Raw genomic sequence first — 25,275 nt, 5'->3', positions numbered from 1 at the left:
TTCTGTTAAGTCCTGGTGTGAAGCCTAGCTGGGAGAGCTAGTAGAAATTGCATCCTCCCTCCAGGCAAGTGTTGTCCAAAGTCCTGAGCCCATGTGCTTGGTAGAGCTTTGTTTGACTATGCTCCCCCCCACCCCCAAGAGCTATGAATTCAGGAGCCATGAGTTCTAGAAGTGACCGTAGGCCCGAGTCTGCTACCTTGTTAGAGAGAGCTGTCCTAAGATGTTTTCAAAGCTGACCCACGCTTCTCTGTCAGTAGTCTTGTGTGGAGTCAGGCTTCCCAGTTCAGCCAACTCTGTTTTCTTTTCTCATCCTTGGCACTGGTGCCCGGGTAGGAGTTTTCTTGCCCCCTCCCCTGAGAGTCAGCCACTTTATCCAGCAGCAAAAAAAAAAAAAAAAAAAAAAACCCAGCCCCTGCTCACCCCTAGCAGTGTCCCCGGGTTGGAAACATTGTCGGGGTAAGCCACTCCCTGCTCGGTACTAGTGACACTTCCCCAGACGGCAATGCTGATAGCACTTGGAAGCCACCCTGGAAAGTGGCCTGTGGTTTACTTTCAGCTCATGGCCCTGTTTCTCGAGTTACCTTTACCAGGTCCGTCCATGGTAAACTTCTGAAGTTGATTAAGAATTAAATGCTGCACCTCCAAGTCAAGCCTTACGGTCTTTGTTCCTTTATCTGAACTGTAGTTTGGGTTCATTTAGCTTAAATATGGCCTGAAGTCTCTGAATGTGAGAAATTTTGTGAGCTGAAGTCCACACGCCCAAGGCCTCTGAGGAAGGAATTTGCTTCAACCTTATCCAAATAAGGCCCTTTTCTCCCTTTGAGGTATGAGAGCAAGACCTGTCTGTTCTTGCACCATCCAGGTGCCTTGATTTGGAGCTGGGCCCCTGCCAAGTCCAGACTCATCACAATGACGGTGGCTGTCAACCCTGTGGGGAAGGGAAAGCACCTTCACAGAGAACGAGGCCCAGGAATTGCCGCTTACAATAGATAGCCAAGCTCCCCCAACTCCTGCTCCAAAGAGAAAAAAAATCGGAGAAACGAAGGGGCTTGTGAAAGGAATTCAATTTTGGGTTGTTTGTATTGGTTAGCTCCCGTAGCCATAGGGAACCTGAGGCCCAGGCTTTGGAGGCCTCCTGCTTTGGAACTCAGGAAGACCGCGTATAATGACAGAACTCTAAGGTGGAAGAAACCTCTTACCTCAAGGCCAAGAAGTAAAGAGGGACAAACTGGGGTTCCAAATCCTCTTCAGGCATCCCCTGATAACTCAAGGACCCCCCCCCTTTAGGTTCTTACACCATTTCCCAGTAGTACTACTCTGGACCACAATCTTGAACTTGTGGGTCTTTGGGGACCTTGGAGAGCTCAGCTGTAGCATGGTTGTTCCAGTCTTAGATGTGTGGAGTGTGCTGTGCCCCGCTTGGGAGTTTTGTTGACTATGATGTATCTATGTGTCTGCCTTTTTAAATGTGGGTTATAAACACCATGGTCAGACCCTCTCTTTCCATTCTCCTCCTTTCTAGGCCCCAGTGTTCTGTCCTGTCTTATTCAGTGGGCAGATTCAGACCCAGGCCCCAGCTGTCTTCCCTTTGTTCCCGGTTCTCTCCTCTAGTGATTTGCTGTCAGGACCCTTCTATGTAAAGACAGTTGCCTAGGATCCTTGCACGGTGACTGGGAGGCCATTGCTGCTTTTCCCAAGGGGTCAGGTGATGCCCACATGTGGAGACCTAGTGGTGTTGGCTTTTCAGAGATCTGTATCATATACGTGACTCAGTGTTGGGTGACTCAGACCGTGACTCTGCTTGCAGAAATCCCACACAGTGGCTCCTGTTACTGCCCTCACATTGTGTTGCAGGTTTCTCTGGGCATGCCCGTGTTTTATAACTTGTCCACATGGTTATAGGAGGTCCGATTATAAACCCTGAAGGAACTTGGCATCGCTGCCGTGCTTATTAACAGTGAGGTCAGACGTGGCATGCCCTGTGGACTCATCACGCCAGGCATGTGAAGCTGACGTCTCCAGAGACACCTCCTCCCTGGCACTGGTTCTGCTAAGAAGTCACAGGCCTCCTGGGTTTGACAGTGTTGTGGCTTTGCTCTGTCGGTCTGGATTGGGAACAAATACCCATAGAACCTCCTGTTTCCCACAGGACTTCTGAACTTCCCTGTAGACTTTCCCCTAGAAAAACAGCCCTCCATTCTGCTTGAGTGTAAACTGTAATTGGGAAACATTCAGGGTGGGGATGCTGCATCTTTTATGAGAGCTGCCCAGGCAGGGTTTGAATTCCCTGGTTCCCACCATGCAGCGTAAATAGCTGCTCTTTTATTTTATTTTTTTTAATGAGTCAAGGTTCAAAAAGCAGTGGGTAACTCATTTTTCCCTGTGCTGACAGAGACTCTTAGGTTTAAAAGAAAATGGAAATAAACAAAACAAAATATTTTCTAAAAAGTTAAAAAGCCCCCTAGCTGGGGATGTAGCTGAGTGGTAGAGTGTTTAACCAAGCGTGTACAAGGCCCTGTGTTCAGTCCCCAGTACTGCAAAGGCGAAAAGGCCTTCGTTCATCTGGGTCACTGTGGGTCTTGTGTGGTCTTTGGCGTGAAGAAAGGTAGAGAAAATGGCTTTCTAAGCCTGCTGTCTTATCTTCTGTTCTCTCACCCTTACAACAAGGATGCCTCGTAGAACTCTGGCAAATATAGAAGGTGATTAACTGGTGTCTTCCTTCCTTGCACCAAACTAATGACGTGACTCGTTATGGAAAAATGGCTAAAATACATCCCAGGTTTTGCACTGACTGGGCGCTGCGGCAGGTGCCTCTGTAACCGGCCTGACAACCTGAAGGTAGAGGAGTGCTCTCTGGTCACTGTTTGCCACTGGAGACACCGGCACTTCCCAAGGTCACTCAGCTGGTGAGAGAGAGGTGGTGCTCTCAACTTAAAAAAAAAAAATGTGAGTGGATGCCTGTATAATCCAGGTGTAGACACTGTGAGCGAAATCATAAAGGAAAGGGAAAGGACTTGGTCATTACAAATTTTGTTTTTAGGGCTGGGCGGTGGCGACTCATGCCTCCACCACTTTAGTTCCAGCACTCGGGAGGCAGAGGCAGACAGATCTCTGAGTTCGAGGCCAGCCAGGGCTACACAGAGAAACCCTGTTTTGGGGGGAAGTTTTTATTTCTGTTACATTGTGTGCATCATGTAGACATCAGAGGACAGCCTGTAGGAGTTGGTTGTCTCCTCTCACCATCTGGGCCCCAGGGGTCAGAGTCGGGTTATCAAGGGGTGGGAGGCTCCGTGACCTGCTGGACTGTTGCCAAGCTTTCTCAATGCTGCCACCAAGCAGCCCTTTTTAATACTTGAATATGAAATATCAAAAATGCTTTGTGACAAAATGGGGAAAGATGTTTGCAGCACATACGATAGGCATGTCTTTAACACACTGTCAGAGAAGAAGCAAGGGAGATACTATCTGACTTACAAAGTAACACGGGACTTGAACAGTCCATTAGCTACGTATTAAAAGTAAGTGAGCAGAAAGAAAGGAAAATTGCCAAAATAGGGCTTTCTTCCCTCTTGATGTCGTCAGAACGAAGAGCAATGGATAGCAGTCGTGAGTGTCAGGGAGAGAGCCTTACATGTGGCATGGAGAAACCAGCAGTTTAATTTGGGGAATCCCTGCAGAGTTATCCTCCGACCTCTCCACATGTGCACGCTCACATGAGTGTGTGCTTAGTGGAACACACACACACACACACACACACACACACATTTTGAAAACATATAGCAAATAAGACCTTTTTTGAAAAAGTTTATGTGATGCTGGGCGGTGGTGGCACACACCTTTAATCCCAGCACTCAGAAGGCAGAGGCAGGTGGAGCTCTGTGAGTTCAAGGTCAGCTTGATCTACAGAGTTCTGGGACAGCCAAGGTCAGACAAGAGAAATCCTGTCTCAAAAACAACAACAACAACAACAAAAAAGGTTTATGTGGATGAGGGAAGTAGTCATTATGTTCTTGTCTTAAAAAGAGTAAGTTTCCTTTGGGATATGAAGTCGTAATAAATATGTATTCTGGTCTCTAGGAACCTAGTTGTTTGGGAAAGCACATAAGCCTCACAGTAGTTCTTTCTGGTCGACTCTTTCCTGAGTTGTGTCTTACATAGTTATTTAAGGATAGAAAGGAGGAAAGACATTTCTTTCCAGAAACACACTAAAATATCTGCGTTATGTGTTTATATATATATATACACATGAATATATTGTTTTCCAAATATTTCTCATTTGCCAGTTATGAATAAAACTTTATTAAATATGACAAACCGTGGGACTAGTGGGATGGCTTAGGAGGTAAAGGTGCTTGCTGCCAAGCCTGGTGAACCTGAGGTCAGCTCCTGGATCTCACACAGGAAGGGAAGGTAACTGTCTCCTGCAGGTTGTCCGTTGACCTCCACACATGCATCCACGTATACACAAATAAGTAAACGTAAATATGACAGGCTTAGTAGCACTAAAAAAATACTCAACTGTCTTCTAAAACCATATGAGTATACTTAGTGGAACGGAGACTAGGTGATATTTTCCATGCATGTTTATTGTTATGATGCCTAGAAAATGACTGCATCAGTAAAGAAGTAATGTGTATTTTTTATTTATGATCATGTGTATGATGCATGCCTTTACATGTGCCGCGGAGCACATTTGGAAGCCGGAGGACAGTTTCCTGAAGTTGCTTTTCTACCTCCACCCTTGCATGGGTTGCGGGGATTGAACCCAGGTCACCAGGCTTGTGATTCAGTCAAATACCTAACCCACTGTACCATCTCCCCAGCCTGATTTGTAAGGTTTTAGATAAAAATTACTCATGCAATGCAAACATATTCTATTGACCTATCTCTTCATACCCCTCTGGCTTGTTTGCCAGAGGCTGACTCCCAGCTCTCATCCTTCGGGACTGACTGAAATAGTCATACGTTGACCAAAGTGTAGACAGAAACAGTTATTTCTTTTAAGCTTAAAGCACAGTCTTTCAATGACTCCATTATCAGTGATTAGGAAAGGAGGCTCAATTAGAAATACACAATCTGAGGGCAGCTGTATCAACCCAGGAACAATTCAGCAAATACAAGCACCTGCTATGTGCCTTTACTTGGCTGGGTACAATAGCCCTGTCGTCGTAGTCTGATAGTTGAAGCCAGAGTGACAGACAGACAGACAGACAGACAGACAGACAGACAGACAATAAACAATCAGTGCTGCAGGATAACCTAGGAGAGTTTATAACACTATGGAGACCAAGGTGAGGGCCACTCACCGGCCACTTATTAGTGACCCACAGCACGGGTTCCTGCCTGTGGGTGACCATCCAGCTACAGTTACCAGCAGTGAGGTCTTAGGTGACAGGCTTTCAGACCCCGGTCACCTGTCATCATGTTTACATCTGCTCTGTGTGTGTGCTGTGAGGGTCCCTGGATAGAAATCTATACAATGTGACCACACGTCCTTCTTCTCAGCAGATAAATACTGCATTGCCTGGTATTCCCTAGAGTTTGGACATAGCCTAACTAACTCCACTGTCTTTCATTTGTTGTTTTTATTGTTGCTGCCACTGCTTTTCGTTGCTTCTGAGGCAGGGTCTCCTGCATCCCACTTCAGCCTTAAACTTAGTTTTGTAGCCAAGGATGACCCCGAACTCCTCGTCTGTCTGCCTCCACCACTCAAGCCCTCAGGTTCCAGACAGGTACCAACGTGCGTGGATTTGCTCTTGAGGTAGTAGAGGGTAAGAGCAGAAGTTCAAGGCCACCCTGCACCAAGACATAAAGCAATAAATGAATAAATAGTAAAATAAAACAAAATGGCTCTTGCACCTTTATATATCAGGGAATTCTCCGGTTATTTTTCATGTGATTTTAGTATACATAGCCTAATTTGTTGGATTTTTTTTTTCAATTAATTGTCTTTAGCTTTAATTTCTATTCCAGTCAAGGAAAAGATGTTATTTGCTCTTGAAATCACAAAGTTACTCTGCCCACGTCCAGCCTATTCAGCATCAGGAACAAAATTGAGAAATATTACGTCTCCCTTCCTGATCCTGGAAGAGACTTAAATTGCTGGTTTATTGATGAGTTCGAGATGCTCTTCTCTGAGACCCTCTGAGGACTTCTCTGAGTCAGCTCAAACTCTGTCGTAGTTTGTTTATGCTGCTATAAGGGAATCCCTGAATCTGAGTAATTTATAGACACAGAGTTATTGCCACTTAGATGTCTGCAGCGGGTCTGCTCCCTGCAGAAGGCACCAGGTGTAGCGGTGAGAAAGGCTGCAGCAGGACTTTTGCATCAGGACCTCTGGCTTGCAAATAATGATACAGAGGCTTATTATTAGTTATGGAAACCTGGCCTTAGCTTAGGCTTGTTCCTAACTAGTTCTTATAACTTAAATTAACCCATTTTTTTAATATAGGTCTCATTACCTCATCTCCATACTGCCCACCCTACTTCCTCTGCATCTGCTGTTGGACTCTAATATCCAAACCGAGGAGTCGCCCCCAGTCTCCTCATATATCACAGTCGATGCAAAAGCATGAGGATTTTATTAATTCTGTCATGACAGGGTCCCTCAGCATTCGGGAAGCCGAGAGACCTCGAATAGCTGATACAGTCTACTTTTAAAGGAGAAGGCCCTATAGAAACAAGGGGGTTGTTCCTTGACCATTATGATTGGCTTATTCGAAAAGGGCTAATACCAATAATTGACTGGAGAACTATTGCCAGATCAGATGAAGTAAGAGGTCATTTTGACCTCGTTTCCCAGGGGACTGAATCAAAACATACGTATGTGGGTAATTGTTCAGGAACTGAGTACGTGCATGTGTAGCTGTTAGGTCCTTGGTTCCCAGGGGAGGAGGGGAAGCACTAAGGCATGGAGGCTGAGAGGGTTTGCAATTGTCAGAAATGGCTTCAGAATTGTCTTAAAGTCTTACACTGCCTTCTTCTTCCCAGAGTTATCTCTCTGCCCAGAAGTCCTCCCTATATTCTCCTGCCTAGTTATTGGCCATTCAGCTTTTTTTTTTTTTTTGGTTTTTCAAGACAGGGTTTCTCTGTGGCTTTGGAGCCTGTCCTGGAACTAGCTCTTGTAGACCAGACTGGCCTCGAACTCAGAGATTCGCCTGCCTCTGCCTCCCGAGTGCTGGGATTAAAGGCATGCGCCATCACCGCCCGGCCCCGCCATTCAGCTTTTTATTACACCAGTCACAGCAATACATCTTCACACAGTGTACAAATATCCAACATTTCCCCTTTTTTGTCTAAGTAAAAAGGAAAAATTTAACATAATAAAACTATGTACAATAAGAACAATTATAAGGTAAGAATTATATTCACAATGTCTAGCCCATTTGTATTTGGCATATTCAGAGAAAATACTCTATTGTATATCATATCTTGATGAATCTAAAGTTTCCTATCTAAACCATTTTCTATTATAACTTTCTTTCTCTCTCTCTCTCTCTCTCTCTCTCTCTCTCTCTCTCTTTCTCTCTCTCTCTCTCGGCTTTTTTAAGACAGGGTTTCTCTGTAGCTTTGGAGCCTGTCCTGGAACTAGCTCTGTAGACCAGGCTGGCCTTGAACTCACAGAAATCCTCCTGCCTCTGCCTCCTGAGTGCTGGGATTAAAGGTGTGTGCCACCAAAGCCTGACAAACTTTATATCTCTTTTGTTAATTATTTTTAGTTTGATAACAAAGAAAATAGATTAACTATCTAGTCTTCAACCCCCATCAAAGACTCAAGAAGGATAAAATGTTGTCTAAGTAAATAACTTTCAAAACTATAGAAATGACAGAGACATCTGGCTGCCTGGACAGTCACCCCAAGTTTCTTCTGTAATGTCTACAGGCCTGGAATACCTGACAGACTTTTCTGTGAAGCAGGAATTTTAAAGGACTGTCCTACCTTGTCTTGACAAAGTTTGACAGTCACCTTCTTTTTTGTCCTTCTTGTCTAATTTGAACAGCATGCTGTCAGCAGTCGAGGCAAGGGCAGTTTCTTTGCCCAGTGGCTAACTTTGCTACAATGAAATCAAACTCTGTGCGGATGTTCTTCAATTCCCAACATCCTTTTTTGAAGTAAATTGGTACTCTCAGGAGCAGACTCTCTCCCTGTCATGAAAAGTCTTATGCTATTAAAACATCTTAAATGCCATATTCTGTAGATCTCTGAAGTGTTTGAAGACCATCTATCTACCTAAAATATATCTCTGTTTAAACTTGGAAGCATACTTAATATCACTACCAGTTTGGTTGTTATAGATGACTAACTACTAACTTATATTTCTTAATTATCCTAAATAGTTTATAATAATACCAACTGTGAAACTAGGAAGCCATGTTCAGCTCCTTGTCCAAAATCTGTCTTAGCTTTCTCAGACCCTGCATTTGGATATTTGAAGCCGACATTGGACACCATATGTCATAGTACTTTCTCATCAGGACCAGCAGCCCACAAATAATGACATAGAGGCTTATTCTTTATTATGAAAGCTCAGTCTTAACTTAGGCTTGTTCACAACTAGTTCTTATAACTTAAATTAACCCATATTTTTTTAATCTACATTCTCCCACGTGTCTCATTACCTTATCTCTGTACTGCCCATCCTGCTTCTTCCACATCTGGCTGGCAACTCTGCCTCTGTTCTTTCCAGAGGTCTCTCTCTGCCCGCAAGTCCCACCTATACTCTCCTGTGGAGCTATTGGCCATTCAGCTTGTTATTGTGTAAGTCACGGCGATACATCTCCACAACAAAGGGCCATCCTTGGCTCGCTCACAAACTCACTCCTGTGATCACAGCATGACCCCTTCCATGAAGACAGAGCCCTGCAGACTCACCTCTCTGCAAGGACCCCCTCTCAACACTCTGCTCTGGGGATCGAGCTTCCAACCAGTGAACACCGGTGGACACAATCAAGCTCTCCCACTATGTCAGTTACTTTACCTGTTTGACCAAACCTGACAGAAAGCCACCAGAGGGGGAAAGTATTTATTTTGCCTTGCAGTTTGAGGGACTGCATCCCATCATGGTGGCAGGAGGTATAGGGGTGCTGGTCAAGTCAATTGATAACAAAGAAGATGACCCAACACAGTATTCTTATTTTCCCCCCATGTCAGAAGAATTGAAGTTGTGAGTTAATGACCAGGTATCTACACCTCCTGTCCTACCTGCCTCCTACCCCTTCCTGAGGTGGAGTGGGGAGGGTGCTTAACCAGCATGGAAAAGCAAACAGGATTGCTGTAGTCAGCTGCTTGGGCTGAGAATGCTTTGGAGTGGGCTTGAGTTTGACTGAGGACCACAGGCAGTTTGACTAAGCCTGAGCACAGCTGAGCTTACTCTGCATCTAAGCCTTGGCCCCAGACTAAGGTCTGCCCTTTGCAGTGGAGCCCGGAGAGCACATAGAACAAGGAAGGTCCTTTGAAAATATAGAAGAGTCTGGTGTTTATGAAGGAGCCCAAGAGCCTTGTAGCAGACTGGGACTTACAGGAGCAATGTTCAGAATGTGTTGTAGACCATTGTGCCAACAGCACCTTGCTGTTAGAGGGTGTGGTATGTGCATGCACACTTCACAACACACTGTGTGTTTAGCAAAGGCTGTTGCAATTCTGTTTGCTTTAAAAATCTGTGTGTCCTACCAACATTTTTTGAGTAAGCTGTATACTAAAGGTAGGTGTTAGAAATGGAGAAGTAAGACCATGTAAACTTGAAAGTTTTTTTCTGATTCATTTTGCCGACTTTAACATCCCACCTTCTCTTTCTCCCTGTGGGTGTCTCATACATTACAATGTATGTAACTCTTTACATTATATATAGTTTCTATGATACAACTATTCCCTATTAAACATTGGTTCTTAATATTACAATTGTTGACACACATAAATATTTTATTTTTTATTTTTAAATGTATTCTTTTTTCATTCTAAAACGTATACATTTAAGGCATCCACTCCCATACTGATAGTGGGTATTTAACTTGACTGCAGTTTATACCATGGTAAACAATTCCGCCAGAACATCCAAGACCATGTGTAGGGGGGGGTCGCTCAGTTAGATGCACCCAGTGGGGCCCAGGGAAAGCTTATTCCCTTCCGCTGTCAGGCCTTCCTTCAGAATGGACCCTTGTAATGAGTCTCTCTGTGCAATTTGTGAATGATGTCTTTCTAATCTGCAACTCAGCAAGATTTGATGTGGCTAGAATTTCACTCTTTGGCGGCTCAGTGGTTGAAGCGTGAGCTTTTGTCCCTGGTTGACAGTCTTTGAGGAATCTTGTGCTGCAGTCCTGATGTACAGGACAGCAGCAAGGCAGTGCTAAAATCCTGTCCAGCTTCTCACAGAAGAAAAATACACAGCCAGTAATAGCTTGCAGTTTGCTGTTTTTTAATATGAGATTTTCAAATATACCAAAGGACAGAATGATCAACCTGACTCATTCCTTCAAGAAATATTTATTAAGCATTTTATATGAGACACTAGAATTACGAAGATAAAAAGATGATCATCTCTGACCTCAGGGTGCTTTCATCAGGCCTGGAAATAGTACCTAAGCCACTAGTGCCTGTAGATGCTATGAGAGAAGGTTCTAGAAATGACAGGCATATGGAGCAAGTCAGTGTGAGAAGGTACATGGCACCTTGAAAGTTTAATGCACATGCTGTAGTACACTCCGTCCTACTCCTTCTTGGTGTAGCTCGTGGGCGAACCATGAGTGTGAGCTATGGCAAGGATTAATGAGAGAGAACTTGCCTTTGCCCTCATGTGCAAATCTACTGATGGGAACATATTACTTACCTTTCCTATGGCTCTCATGAGGACCCTGATCAAAGCAGTTTGGGGAAGGAAGGTTTCCTTCAGCTCACAATTCCAGAGGACCTTCATCCTGGCAGGAAGAGCCTGGCAGCAGAAGCTTGAGGCCCCGGACCACATCTTGCTGGCAGTCAGGAAGAAGAGAGCAATGGATGGCTATGCTCAGCTCGCTCTGTCCTTTTCATTCGGTCCAGGATGCATGCCAGTGCATGGGATGCTACTGCCCATATTGAAGGTCCTTCCCACAGTTAACTCCATCTAGATAACGAAGGCATGCCCCGAGGCTTGCTGTCTAGGGGATTCTAGGTCCTGCCACAGTGACTGACAATCAGTATTTACCATCACTCCTCCCACCCACCCATGGGGGAGCAGTTTCGGTGACGGTACAAACACACCTTGCACGGTGAGGACGTGGACATAAAGGAAGCGTGTGCCGTGGTTCTTACATCCAGATTTGGGAGACATGACAGACAGTTCATATTTAGTAACATTTAGATAGAATCTCTAAAGAGAAGAGGAAATCGAATTTGACAATGCATTTATGCAGCCTGCTAACAAGGAGTGGAATTTAATCCCCAGAGAAATGTCAAAGAGGAAATAGTATGGAACCATGACTTTATCCAGATAGTCAGCTGTAGTTTAGGAGCAAAACTGATGTTGCAAGTCAAGTGTGGTTATTCGTGAGTATAGTCTCAGCTCCTGAGCCTACTGGGTAGAAGGGTCACTGGGACTTGTGAGTTTGAGATCAACCTGGGCAACATAGCAAGACCCCATCTGCACAAAACTGCATTTGTTAAGCTCTTACGTATAACTGTGTAGTAAGCATTGCATATACCTTTAAATTGTGAGAGGAGGTGAATGGGAGAAGTCTATTACTAATGCATCTGTTAGAGGGCTGGAGAGATGACTCAGCTCTTAAGACCACTAGCTTGGGCCTGGGGTTCAGTTCCCAGAACCCACATGGTGACTCACAACTGTTTGTAACTTCAACTCCAGGATACAACACCCTCTCTGGCCTCTGAGGGCACTGCACATACGGTATACGTACATGAATGCAAACTAAATGCTCATACACATAAAATAAATCTCTTTTTAAAGAAACCACACATTTCAACACAAATCATCCTTTTTGGTTTTACTTTTAAATATCTGTTTGGGAGCTGGATAAATGCCTTGGCAGTTAAGAGAGCTGGCTGCTCTTTGAATGATACATCAGCTTCAGGGAGTTGGATACCCTTCCAGCTCATGTAGGTACCCACACATGCACACAAGACTAGTAAGTCTCCAATGTTTGTCATGTTTTCTAGGTCAAGAAGTCGTTTTCAAGTGCCTCGGGGAAGGAATTCTTGAGAAAGCCTTTCAGGGATACAATGCTTGTATTTTTGCATATGGCCAGACTGGTAAGATGTTGCTTTTATTGCAGTTGATGATATGAAACAAGTCTTTGATAGGTCAGTGGACGAGTGCTTGCCTAACGTGCAAAATCCTGGCTTTAATCCCTAGCCCTTAAATATAAACAATAAATAAATAAGTCTCTCTCTCTCTCTTTCTCCCCCCCCCTCTCTCTCACACAAACACCTCTCTCTCGCCCACTCTCTCACACATACACACACCTCTCCCTCTCTCTCTCTCTTTCTCTCTCTCTCTCTCCCCCTCTCTCTTTCTCTCTCACCTCCCTCTCCTCTCCTCTCCTCTCCTTCTCTCCTTCTCTCTCTCTCTCTCTCTCTCTCTCTCTCTCTCTCTCTCTCTCTCTCTCTCTGCATGGTATGAGGGATTGAGCCCAGGACCTCCTGTGTCCCAAGCATGAATTGTGTTCCACTGAGCTACAGCCATACCTTAAATATAATTTCTTAACATTTAAAAGGCAGGGTAAGCTTGAGAAGCCCAGAAAACTTCTCCTGCTATTTTGGACTGAACTGACTCAAGCGATCAAAAGTGTTCTGCTTTTTGAGAATGCTTCAGTTCTGGTAATTGCCTAATTTCAGTGTTACTGCGTGTAGCTAGTTCCAGACCATTGAGTGTCATTCTCCTAAATTAGAGTTTTAACCTGGATTTGAACTGGAAAGCTAATTCCAGTTTCTCGGCATAAAAGTTTTAATAGAATCAGTACAAAAATTTTAGAATCCCCCTCGCCTGGGACTTCCACATGGGCATAGAAATGATGTGGAGTCCACAATGAGGCAGATCTAGCAACTGGTCAAAACAGGCAGATCCAAAAACAGCTGTGACCCAGCTATTGTCACTCTGAGCTGTTGTTCTTTCAAAGTGGAAATAAATAATAATTCTTAATAACGCTTCCTCCTACTGTATCACACTCTAGCTACAAGAATTTAGACAGAGAGTGCAGATAACGTAGTATGTGCCAGGTCCAACCATGGCATGCCGTTTGTCTTGTAGCGCAATAAAACTTTATCCGGAACTAAGAAAATCGCTCATCTTGTAGAAGGCTTGCCGTGTGGGCACGTGAACTTCAGTTTGATCACCAGAACCCACATATAAAAGCTGGGCATGGTGGCGTGCACGTATAATCCCGTGCTTCAGAGGCAGAGACAGGCAAACTCCTGGAGTTTGATGGTCAGTCAGTCTCATGCACCTGGCAAGCCTCAAAAAACAGGATGGCAAAAAAGGAATAACACCCGAAGTTGCCCTGTGTTCTCCACATGCTCGGGCACTTGTGCACACATGTATAGACACATGCATACACACATGGCCCTTCCCATACTACCTAGTAGACAGTTGGAACTTTACCAGGCTTGCTCTCCAAGGGTACATTGTTGTGACTGCATTCCTAGACACTCATTTGTACATAATGGACCATACCAACCTGCTGGAAATAGACCAGAGGTTCTAGTGGGAAGCAGAGAAGAGTAACAGTTGTTCAGGGGTCTGGGTTGGAGGTCAAGCTCACCCCATGTTTTCTATATGGCCTTTGCTATCAGGCAAGAGCACCCTGTATTACTGAAGTGTTCCACTTGCTTTTCCTCCTGCTCTTCCATCTCTCTGCTTGCTCTCTCCCAGGCTCCGGAAAGTCCTTCTCCATGATGGGCCACGCTGAGCAGCTGGGCCTTATCCCGAGACTCTGCTGCGCTCTGTTTCAAAGGATCTCTCTGGAGCAGAACGAGTCACAGACCTTTAAAGTCGAAGTATCATATATGGAAATTTATAATGAGAAAGTCCGGGACCTCTTGGACCCCAAGGGGTAAGTGAGTGTTTGAAATAAAGCTTGAAAAGAGGAAGAAATAATGTTAAATGATCTTAAAATTAAACTCGCAAGGGTGTGTACATATTTGCATCGTTGGCCACTGCTCTGATGTCAGCGATGGACTGGGAATGAGGGACTTCCCAGAACTTTCACCGTCTCAGTCATATGCCGCTTATCCTAGACGGCCGTGGAAAGTTACATCGCCGCGTGAGAAATGTTTTCACTACTGGTATTATTTCTTCTCACCAGAGACAATTCATTAAAACTAAGTTATAGGAGCTGGGAGGGGGGTGTCAGTGCTTAAGAACGCTGGCTGCTCTTCCAGAGGACCCAGATTCCAGTCCCAGCACCTGCAAGGTGGCTAGCAATCATCTACAGTTTTGATCCCATGGGATCTGTCGCCCTCTTCTGGCTTCTGTGGGTACTATACACACATGGTGCCTAGACGTGCATTCAGGTAAAAGACCCATGTGCATAAAATAAAAATACAATGACATAAATAGGAATTATAGAGTTGAGTGATATGATGCATGCTTATAACCCCAGCGCTGAGAGACTGAAGCAGGAGGATGACCGCCAGTTTTGGGCTATCCTGGGCTGCATTGTGAGTTTCAGACTAGAATTATGTAGTAAGACACTGTCTCCAAGAAACAATAGAAAATTGTGTCATAATGGAAAACAGCACTCTGAATTGGACGTAAAGTGGGGGAAGGATTACAGCCACCCGCCTTCCCTGGTTATGTGTTGGGAGCATGCAGGATGCTCTTTAGGGATCTTGACTGACTTGAACGCCTACCCTTATCCTAAATGATTTGGGTGACGCTGGTGAATCCAAGCATCTCCTTTTTTAAAAGCTAAGTGATGCAGGGCCTAGTGACACACGCCTTTAGCCCCAGCACTGGGGAGGCAGAGGCAGGCAGATCTCTGAGTGTGGAGCCAGACCCCTCTACAGAGCAAGTTTCAGGATAGCCAGGGCTACACAGAGAGACCTTGTTTTCAAAAATCTAAACAAATGAACAAAACAAAACAAAAAACTTTTTAAGAGTTAAAAACCAGGTAAGTTTGATTCATAAATTCATTTTTTCCAGGCAAAAGTTTGCATTGATTTAAAAGTAATAGATAGTTGAGAAAATGTAGAAAGTACACATATATCTTATGATCTATAAGAAGTGAAGCTGACATTTAATCATACTGCTCAAAAATAACCTTAGTTAACACCTGAGTATGCCTCCCTGCTGTTCCAGATCTGTGCCATGGGTGGATGTGCTCACATCCTCAAGTCTCAACAGCCCAGTAGCCTGTGTAACTCCATGACCACTTTCCCCGTCATTAAATCCGTTTTAGCTGTTTTAGCAGATGTGTAATATGTAGCATTTCTGCCCCCTTTATAACCCTAGAGCCTCAGATCAAAGCAAGAGTCTTGGCAATAATATTATAGACATCAAAAATGCCTCCAGCCATCGATTTGCTTGTGTTTACTTGAAAGAGTTACCGACTGCTTATATAAAGGAACGTTTGCGAGGCATAAAGAATAACAAAATCAGCCTCTGCCTATGCACCATTGTTTTAGCAAATGGACTCTGACCAATAATTCTTAATTCTTAATCTTCCTACATGTCCCCCCTTGACTCTTACTTCTTTCCCTACTGGTCCCCAAGGCAATGCTCTTAGGAAGTTTATATTTTCCGTCTTTCTCTCTTCTACAGCATTTATCCGTGATTTTGGTGAATTTCTGACTGTGTAAACAGCACCACCATGCAGTGATTTCATTTGTATTTTGCATATGGGACAATAATGTGACAGTTTTGACTATTGTTTAATATCCATTGCATGATCAAACGGATTGGCCCCCTTTCTCATCACTTGTGTGGCATCACGTGCCCTTAGTATGGTGCTGCTCTGAGCATCCATACGCAGGCTTCCTGGCACATAGGTTCAGGGGTTTCTAGAGGATTTGTCTGCAGATAATCCTGCAAGGCATAAGATAAGGAGGCACCTGCTTCATTAAATAGAGCACCAAGAGTCTCCTAGGATTCCAGATACCAGCATAAGGACCCCTTGATAGTACACTGGGTTACGTCTTGCTGTTGAGTAACACTACAGAATCTGGTTGGTAAGGAGGAGGAGCCCACTGCTGGGGTGTGTACGTGACAGTAGCTATCTTGACGATCAAATTGTTTGGTCCCTGAGTCCAGCACAATTGCTATAGCTACCTTGAATTCTCATCCTTAAGAGTGAGATTAAAAGGGACAGCTGGAAAATGCTTCAGAAACTTTGCCAAGACTTTGAGAAGCACTGGGGATTTCCCACATCTGAGAGACGCCAAGCATTAACTCTCTGAAAAACGATTAAATTCCCTGTGTCATGAAAAGAATGGCACCTACATACAGTGCAGGAAGAATCTAATAGCTGTAAATTTTAAATCTCGTTGGTCAGATAAATGTCTCAAATGGGCCCCAAATCAGAGATAACCATCTAAAATTCTCAAGAACCTAAAGGGGCAGTGAGGTGGCTCATGGGACTTGCTGTGGCCATAATTTATTCCCAGGGACCCATACGGTAAAAGGGGAGAACCCATTTCCCTCTGGCATTTATATGTGTACCATCTCAGATATGGGGTTGGGGGCACACACACACACACACACACAGAGGGAGAGGTACACATACACACATATGCACATGCATGCACACACACATACAGAGACAGAGGCACACATACATACACACATGTGCACGTGCACACACACAGAGGCACATGCATGTGTGTGCACACATGCCCACACATTAATTATGGCCCCCAAAATTGTCTTCAGCAGAGCCAGTTCAAATATTGGACACAATAGCTACAATTGTGTTATTACCTGACTTTCTGTATAAAATTGCCAGCAAGCAGCCAACATAAATCAGTGGAACTTGAAAATGTAAATTAAAAGTTAAAAATACTTTATTATTGTTCAGTATTTTCTCAAAAATTTTAACCTTAAGACAGAAAAAAACATGAAACTAGGTAGGGAGGAAGGATATGGGAGGAGTTGTGGAGGGAAAGAATATGATCAAAATATATTGTTTGAACTTCTCAAACAATACGTTATCAAAAAGAATTTGAGATGTTCTTGATGAAGAATGTCCAGGCTTCTCTGTCTACTCACACAGGGGAGCCCAGCCTAGGTTTAGCTGCTCTGACTTTTCTTGGGGTGAGAAAGAGACGTTTTAAAATAGTATCAGTATTTGAAATCAGAGTCAGACCCATTTCTCATGTGGAATGCTGCTTTGTTAGTCCGTGTAAAGTGCCTATTAGAATACCTTCTAATCGCTAAAAAAAGCCACTTTGAAATTGTAATCTGAATTTCCAAATGCTAAGAAGGAAAAGCTTGCAAGTGTGTAAGATTCACTCACTCTGATACTTCTTCCTCCTACAGGAGTAGGCAGTCTCTTAAAGTCAGAGAACATAAGGTTCTGGGGCCATATGTAGATGGTCTGTCACAGCTGGCTGTCACCAGCTTTGAGGTAAGAATCTTTTTTTAAAATGTCCTTAAAGCTGGGTGGTGGTGGCACACACTTTTAATCCCAGCACTCGGGAGGCAGAGGCAAGTGGATCTCTGTGAGTTTGAGGCCAGCCTGGTCTGCAGAGTGAGTTCCAGGACAGCCAGGCTGTTATACAGAGAAACCCAGTCTCGAAAAACCAAAAGGAAAAAAAAAGTCATTAAAGAAGAAAGGCAGTGAGTCAGAATAGGTGACGCTGAGGCTGTTTCCATAGGGATATGTGATGGCATACTGATGCCCTTCGCAGCCTCAGGCGTACAGACCAGCACACACGGGGGAAGTGTCCTTCAGGGACACTTCTGGCTGCCTCCTTGTGAAGGGCTCACAGTGAGGCCAAAACATCCAGTCATCTCGAGTTGCTGAACATTTCCCTCTTGTCTCTGTTGAGCCTTCTCCCTGAGGTGCTTAGTAACATCCTTCTGAACAAATCTGGTAGTCTGCAGTATGTGATGGTTGACTCATCCCCTTCTAGGCACAGGCCTTGCTTTGATTTCTAATGCTCTTACTCTCCTGGCGCTTGTGTTTCTAGATCACTCCATTATCCAAGGATTGATCTATGTTTCTCCCAGCCCTTGACTTCTATACCCAGACATAATGTTCTGCTGTTATTTCTGTAGTCATTACCCTGGAAGTCTTGTGGCGCAGATTTCTAGCTCTTTTGCTGAAGAATGGTGATGAATGAGAAAAGGAATAAATGAGCAAACCTCTGTATTTGCTTCTGATATATAAGTGATGTAGGAGACCCATTATCATCTGAGACTTGGTGAAGCTAAAATGAAGATAAGGTCCAGCATCCAGCTATTTAAACAGAAACATTGTACTTTTCAAGTTAGATTTGTACTTATTCATCACTTTAAAAGCGCTGGGATTCTGATGGGAACAAACAGCCTGGCTCCAAGGTGTCCAGACAGCACTTTGACTAAGCTGTTTCCCGGCTCACGGTGATGGAGCTCAGTCCCTGTCATCTTGTCACTTATTCCTGACAGTCAGGAATCTGGTTCCAGGGAATCTCAGATGCCCTCCATGAGCTTCAGCATCTTAGTGTGTGGGGAGTTTCTTTCATTGCACTCATCCAGCAAATGTTTTCTAAGAGCCCATAGCCTCCAGGTGTGTACTCGGAATAAGGTTGCAAAGATACCAGAGAAAGTTGCCAGCAACTGGAAATTTTTCTCCAGACTGCCAGTTCCTGAATAACCCCTCTGAGGCATTAATATTAATTACACTCTGTGATATTAGCTCAGGCTTATTATTCACTAGCTCTTACAACTTAAATTAAACCTGTTTCTGTTATTCTATATTTTACCACGAGGCTTGTGGCTTGTTACCTCACATCTTGCTTCTCCCATGGCTGCTGGCGTCTCCCTGACTCTGCCTTCTTTTTCCCTTCTTTGCTTGGATTTCCTGCCTGGCTCTATACTGTCAGGCTATTGGCCAAATCAGCTTCTTTATTAGCCAATGGTAATAAAATATTCACAGCATACAGAGGGGCATCCCACCTCAGTTCCCTGCTCTTTTTGTAGAGCCACAGTTGTCGGCAGAGTGGGGCAGACCATGGGACAGACAGCCACACCAGGGTGACAGGCACAGGAGAGTTGGAATTAAATGAGTTGGCTACTTTTTCTGAGCATGTGTAGTGCTCAGTAAGTGTCCCCTCTTCTGGGAATGCATGAAGGAGCCAATGGGATGTTGACAGGGCAAGAAGAGACCTCAGGCAGAGAAAGGAAGGCTCTGTGTGGGGGAGGAGGTTCAAGATGTGCTGTGTGAGAAAGAGGCTGGGCCTGTTTCTGTGGAAGGGTATGGCCTAGACATGGGACCATGCTGAACACACCCCTGGGTGCTGGGTGCACCTCTTTCTTATCTCACAGTGCTTTCTTGGTCTTTGTCTTTAGGACATTGAGTCATTGATGTCTGAGGGAAATAAGTCTCGAACGGTAGCTGCAACCAACATGAATGAGGAGAGCAGCCGCTCCCATGCTGTGTTCAACATCATCATCACACAGACGCTGTATGACCTGCAGTCTGGGGTGAGAGGCAAGGGGAACCTCTGGAGGCTGGGGAGCTCAGAGCGGAAACGGGAAGTGTTCATGGTTGGATCCAGAGACTGAGAGTTGTGTGCTGTCGCCCTGTCATTTGTGCCACTTGAATCACCTAGGTTGTTAGGCCTTTCTTTTACACTGGCATTTTTTAATTGGATTTTTCAGGGCTGGGGATATAGTTCAATTGGTAGAGGGCTCGCCTCGTATGCATGAAGCCCTAGGTTCAATTCTCCAGCACCGCACAAAACCTAGAAGCAGAAAGATCAGAAGTTCAAGGTCATCCTCTACTTCTTAAGACTCTGTCTGAAAAAAAGAATTAATTTTGTGTGTAAACATCCTAACTAACCTGATGATTTCACTGTATATCTTTGAACTATGTGTTCTTTCTTAACTAAAATTTCCCTAAAAGCAATCAGTTTACTTCATGGCTACTGTGGAATGTTACGAAAGAAACTACAACATTCTATCTAAAAACCACACCTCAGAAAGGTAGAATTTGACCCAAAATGCAAAGGAGCTTCATCTGCTCGTGTTTCCTCCAAGGTGCATAAAACCTGTGACTTGCGACTGTCCTGGAGGAAGTCTGGACTTCTGGCCCCCCTGGAAGTTCTGCTAACTGCCCCGGGTATTCGAACCCTTTCTCCCCGGCTGCAGAGCAGAATGTTAGATTTCTACACCATTTTCAGTTCTGGCGCTCAGGAAATGACTTAGTGGGTAAACCCCAAGCCACACAAACACAGGGTACAGAATTTGGATCCCGGTAACCCATGTCAAGCCCTGCACATCTGTAATCCTGGACCACTAGCTAGCCTGGACCACTGCAGCTAACAAAGGAGATCCTGCCTCAGCGAGGCGGAATACAGGTGTACCGTACATACATGCAAAGTAAAAAGACTTAAAATTGGCTTTTCTAGGAAGTGATTTGCTGACTGACACACCTACGGTTCATAGCCTGACTACTTCATGGTGTTTTGGATCACAGTGTTGATAAATACGTCAATATTCGTGTGGCTTTCCTTCATGTCTGCTGATTCTCTTATTCCTTGCCATTAGAACTCGGGGGAGAAAGTCAGTAAGGTGAGCCTGGTCGATCTGGCGGGGAGCGAGAGAGTGTCGAAGACGGGAGCTGCGGGTGAGCGTCTGAAAGAAGGCAGCAACATTAACAAGTAAGGTGACTGGAACGACGTGGGTGCCTTCATTCTGTTTGCTTTGAGTTTGGAGGACTCACTGCCTTGTGAGGATCCAGTGGTTCTTAGGCAAAGTGGCTTAGCCTGAGGGAGACTGCCGTTGTTCCAGTGCATGACGTGTACTGAAGTCAAGTCATGCGGTCTAGCCCAGCCACACCCTGCCAAGTGGTACAATGTCTGTGTGTATCACCACGTGGACAGCTGGTCCCCAGCTCAGGGTGGCTGTAGTAATGTTACTTTTATTGTCACTTTGATTGTAACTGACTAAGGTGACTGAAGGGAGGGAACAGCATATGTGGGCTCACAGTGAAAAGTCCATCGTGGCGGAAAGCATGGGGACAGGAGTTGTCCCCTGGCTGTGGCTATGGGAGCTGGCTCTCTATGGGGTGGGTGGATCAGGAAGAATGGACGAGAAGCAGAATGCTGCTGTAAATCCCCAGAGGTTCACCTCCTAAAGATTCACCCAGCACCACCAGCCGGGGATCAAATGTTCAACCACCTTCAAACCCAAATAGTGGCTGAACCTAGGATTTTCCAGGCTTTCTGGGAAAGCACAGTCTGACTCTGTACCTCCAGGCTGAGGTAGATCGATGATGACAACCCACGGCTCACTGGACAGACACATCCAACACTCAACAGTGTGCTGGGTTGCTAAGCTGGGATGCTGGTTAGGGCATGTGTGTTAACCGAATTCTTGACTCAGTGTGTCTGGCTGGGGGTAGCTTTATCTGGAGCTAACCCCATTTAACTCAGGGAGCACCTGCAATACAGTCTTGGGTAAACGTCAAGTCACAGTGGTATCGGACAGGCCGTATCACAGAAAAGCCTGCCTGAAATTCCTTTGTAAAGCTGATGCTGTTTATGTATGAGGATGTAGATGAGTCTAATGGTTATTGAGTAAATACCACTCTGGAGTCTCCATATGTGTGGTGTGTGTGTGTGTGTGTGTGTGTGTGTTGCTTTGTAAAGTCTGAGAGAAAGCGTAATGGTAGGAGACAGATTGAAGTTTTCCCGAGAAAAAAGGAGGAATTGGGAAGGAAGGACTCAGTCTACGGGATCCTACTGGCTCATGCCATGAGAAGGCATACAGGAGGAAGTCCTCTCCAAACTGACAGGGAAGAGGTTTTATATCCAGAAGTATGTTCAAGGGCCAGGCTGCCCAGGGTTTATCCCGCATCCACTGTTTAAGAGATATGTGTATCATGGCCAAATGCCTTAGCCACTCTGCCTCATTTTCCTCGTCTTAAAAGGGGAGGTTGAATAATAAAGTAATTGTAGCTGCTTCCTCAGACTGTCAAAGAGTAAATGCCATCATGTATTTAGAACAATGCCTGGTGTGTGGTTTGTACTGAATAAATACTCATTACATCAGTGCTGTTTTCTAATTAGCATAATTGCTATTATTATTCTAAGTTCTACGGAACATAGTTTGTAGCTGGTCTCTTCCCGCTGATGAACTGTAATTTGAGGTCTTGTCTTGAACAGAACGTGACAGGCAGAAACGTGTTCAGGAGCGTGTTCGTGCAGCTTCACACTTCAGTGTCACTCTGGCCCAGAAAGTGAAAAAAACGAGATGTGAAGCATCACCCCCTTTATCAGACCAACATGGCTGCACACACTGGGAGAGTCTCCCCATCTTAGGGGGTTCATCTCCCCGTCATCCTGTCTGTGACTCTGAGAAGGAGGGGCTTTGATGTTTTTCATGACAAGGGATTGCAGGAGGCCAGGATGGTCCTGCAGCTCTTCCCAAGAGCCCAGAAAAGGGTGGGAAAGCAGAGAAAAGAGTAAGGTAGTGTGTGTGTCTGTGTGTGTCTATCTGTCTGTCTGTCTGTGTGTGTCTGTGTGTGTGTGTCTGTCTGTGTCTATGTCTGTGTCTGTGTGTCTGTGTAGGTGACCTGGATGGGCCCCTGGCAGAGGGTCCCCTGGAGTTGAAATTATGGGCAGTTGTGAACCACCATGTGGGTGCTAGGAATTCAGCCCTGCAGCCAGTGTCTTGACCTCTGAGCCATCTCTTTAGCCCTAACCCACCACCAGCATTATAAGATGGTTTTGTGTCTTCATTGGGCTGATGAGCAAACCCAGGCAGACAGAAGTCAAGTAGTTAACCTGAGGTCACTGACCCCTAAATGTGGTTCCTGGAGTTGGCTGTGGGAATGCTTCAGAGGCTGTGTGTTGTTAGCCTAGAAGAGGCTGATTTTTGGCTTCTAGCATTAATACAAATGATGCCCCTCATATTTAGATACAGCGCTATTTGGAAGTGCTGACTGGGTTGAACTGGATTACTTGGGGGGGGGGGCATGTGGTAACATAGTCTAGATCCCCTAGCAACTTTTGTATTACAACCTAGGAGTTCTCTTAGCAGCCTGCTCTTTCCCTGACTTACACACCGAGATCCCTGACCAATAGAGCGTGTGGGTCTTCCTGCTGCTTTGTGGGGCAGGGCCTCTGTTTTCAGTGTTCTCTGTAGCTTTCAGAGTACCAGGGTTCAGAACTGGTCCTTTTGTGTCTGTGTTGATACAGCAGGGAGCTTAAAGACTTGTAAACTGATGTTGTTTACCTAAATGAAGTGTTGTCCTCTAAATGAAAGCCCATCAGACGTGAGTCATCCATGGACTCTGTGACCATCCCCGCAGTGGATGCTGGGAGTGCAGAAGGACTTGAAACACCATGATAGTCAAATACCAAATGATACCAAATCACTGTACACTGTGAATTCCAAAACCCATGTGTGTGTTACAAGGCAAAGGGGTTTTGCAGGTGTAATTGGGGTTGGGTCTTGAGATACAGAGATTATTCAAGCGGGCGCTATGTGTCCAGGGCTCCTTACACATGAAAGAGGGATGCAAGCAAGTGAGCCTGAGACCAGCAAGGGGTAGGAGGAGGGACTGTGAGTCGTAATGAGGATGGCCTGTGGAAGGAAGGAGAAAATGGAGGCCCCCTCGGAATGCAGAGCCCCTTGGCTTTAGTTCAGTGGTCCACAGGCTGGGTTTCTGACCTCCAAAGCTGTAAAGCCATGTGTATTTAAACCGTGACATTTATGGTAATCTGTGACAGCAGGATGGTGACCCTTGAGGGAGCCTCTGGACCAGGAGAGAAAGAGCATCACCGCTCCAGAAGCGGAAGGCACGGGGATTTTCTTGACTAAGTCAAATCAAGATCACCCCGCTCTTATGATTTAGCCTCCAGACTATTACTCTAGACTGTTCCTGCATTGATCGTCTTTTACTCATATCATGGATATTTTCGTATTTATTATGGAGACTATCCAAGATCCCTCCAGAGGTTCTGTAGTGTGTATATAACAAATACACAATTCTCAAAGACTCCATTCCAGGACACACGTGCACTCCAGAATCCCTGATACAAACGTGAGGACACATTTTAGCATGTGTGTGGTAATGAGACGCTGGCTAGAACACAGGCTGGGTAAGGGGCAGTCCTGGCCTTGTGAGGTAGTGCAGGAATAGCTTTGGAGCTGTTGTATTGGGACCTAGATTGTCCCAGAAACGTGTGAAGAACATTGAGAAGCCGGTGACAGCTGGGGGTGGGGCCAAAATGGGCCTCCCCAAGGAGATCCTGCAATTTCCTTTATATTCAGACCAGCTATGTGACCTCCCCTCAGTTTTCTCCTCTGTAAAACGTGGCTCGGAAGCTATCAGTCTGGTGTACGTACTGTGAACATTCGGCCAGCAGTTTTTCCTAAGGTGCTTAGGACAGTGACTGGCACACAGGAAGCTGAGCGTGTACTAACAATGTTTAATACGATGAAACTGTTCATAGTCCCACAAATGGCTTTCTAAGCTTCATGATCAGTGACCAGCCGGATGCAAACGCTAAAGAAATCGCTGATGTGCTTCCTAAATGCGCTCTCAGCCTCTCGCCCGGCTTCTTCATACGCAGCATTAATAATCCTCTTAAGCAGGCCTGTCAGCAGCTTCACAGGGACATCAGTGTCTGCTAATGGGCTGCAGATTCAGGGGCTTTACCTCTCCCAAAGCTCCTAAGTGCTTTAAAGTGCGTGGTGCTCCTTTTGTTTGAGGAATGAAGGCACCAAGGAACCAGGTGGCAGCGCTGCCCAGGAATGAGAGGGATGTAGTTCATCTGTTCACATTTTTCCCAGGGTGCCAGGGTGAGAAGTTGTCCATTAGAATGCCAGGCTGCAACTCCACCTGTCCAGCAAAAGTGGGACGGTGGAGCCATTTCCCCACCACTGGGCTCTGGCTGCCTCAGTTTCTCTACGAACTGATTGAGTTCATGGAGCGCCCTTCCTAAGGCTTCCCCACAGACTCCTACCATGGTTTCCTCACATTCTCAACCTTGACTACTCCCTAGGTGGCAGTAGTGGCCACTCTCCGCATGCTAGTCCTGGTCTGGTCTCCATCTCTTCTGTATGTAGTAAAGTACCTGCATAGAGCCATCACCCCAGCTATTCCGGAGGCTAGGGTAGGAAAACACAGGCTCAAAGCTTG

At 45.2% G+C, this 25,275-nt stretch overlaps 1 protein-coding gene across 5 annotated transcripts in view; it reads left to right on the top strand.

The window, feature by feature from the left end:
* Positions 1-25,275, top strand: part of Kif13a (kinesin family member 13A) — a 181,374-nt gene that overhangs the window by 92,320 nt on the left and 63,779 nt on the right. For all 5 annotated transcript variants that reach the window (XM_048460641.3, XM_048460492.3, XM_048460568.3 and 2 more), the window contains exons 5-9: positions 12,146-12,238; positions 13,857-14,037; positions 17,460-17,547; positions 19,473-19,607; positions 20,673-20,785. In XM_048460641.3, the coding sequence (XP_048316598.3) occupies positions 12,146-12,238; positions 13,857-14,037; positions 17,460-17,547; positions 19,473-19,607; positions 20,673-20,785 (610 nt within the window). The remainder of the gene's footprint in view (positions 1-12,145; positions 12,239-13,856; positions 14,038-17,459; positions 17,548-19,472; positions 19,608-20,672; positions 20,786-25,275) is intronic.

This window comes from Myodes glareolus, chromosome 14 (assembly GCF_982192425.1).
Source record: "Myodes glareolus chromosome 14, mMyoGla1.1, whole genome shotgun sequence".
NCBI lineage: Eukaryota > Metazoa > Chordata > Mammalia > Rodentia > Cricetidae > Myodes > Myodes glareolus.
Note: the sequence above shows the minus strand (reverse complement) of the source record. Positions and strands in the feature narration are given on the sequence as shown.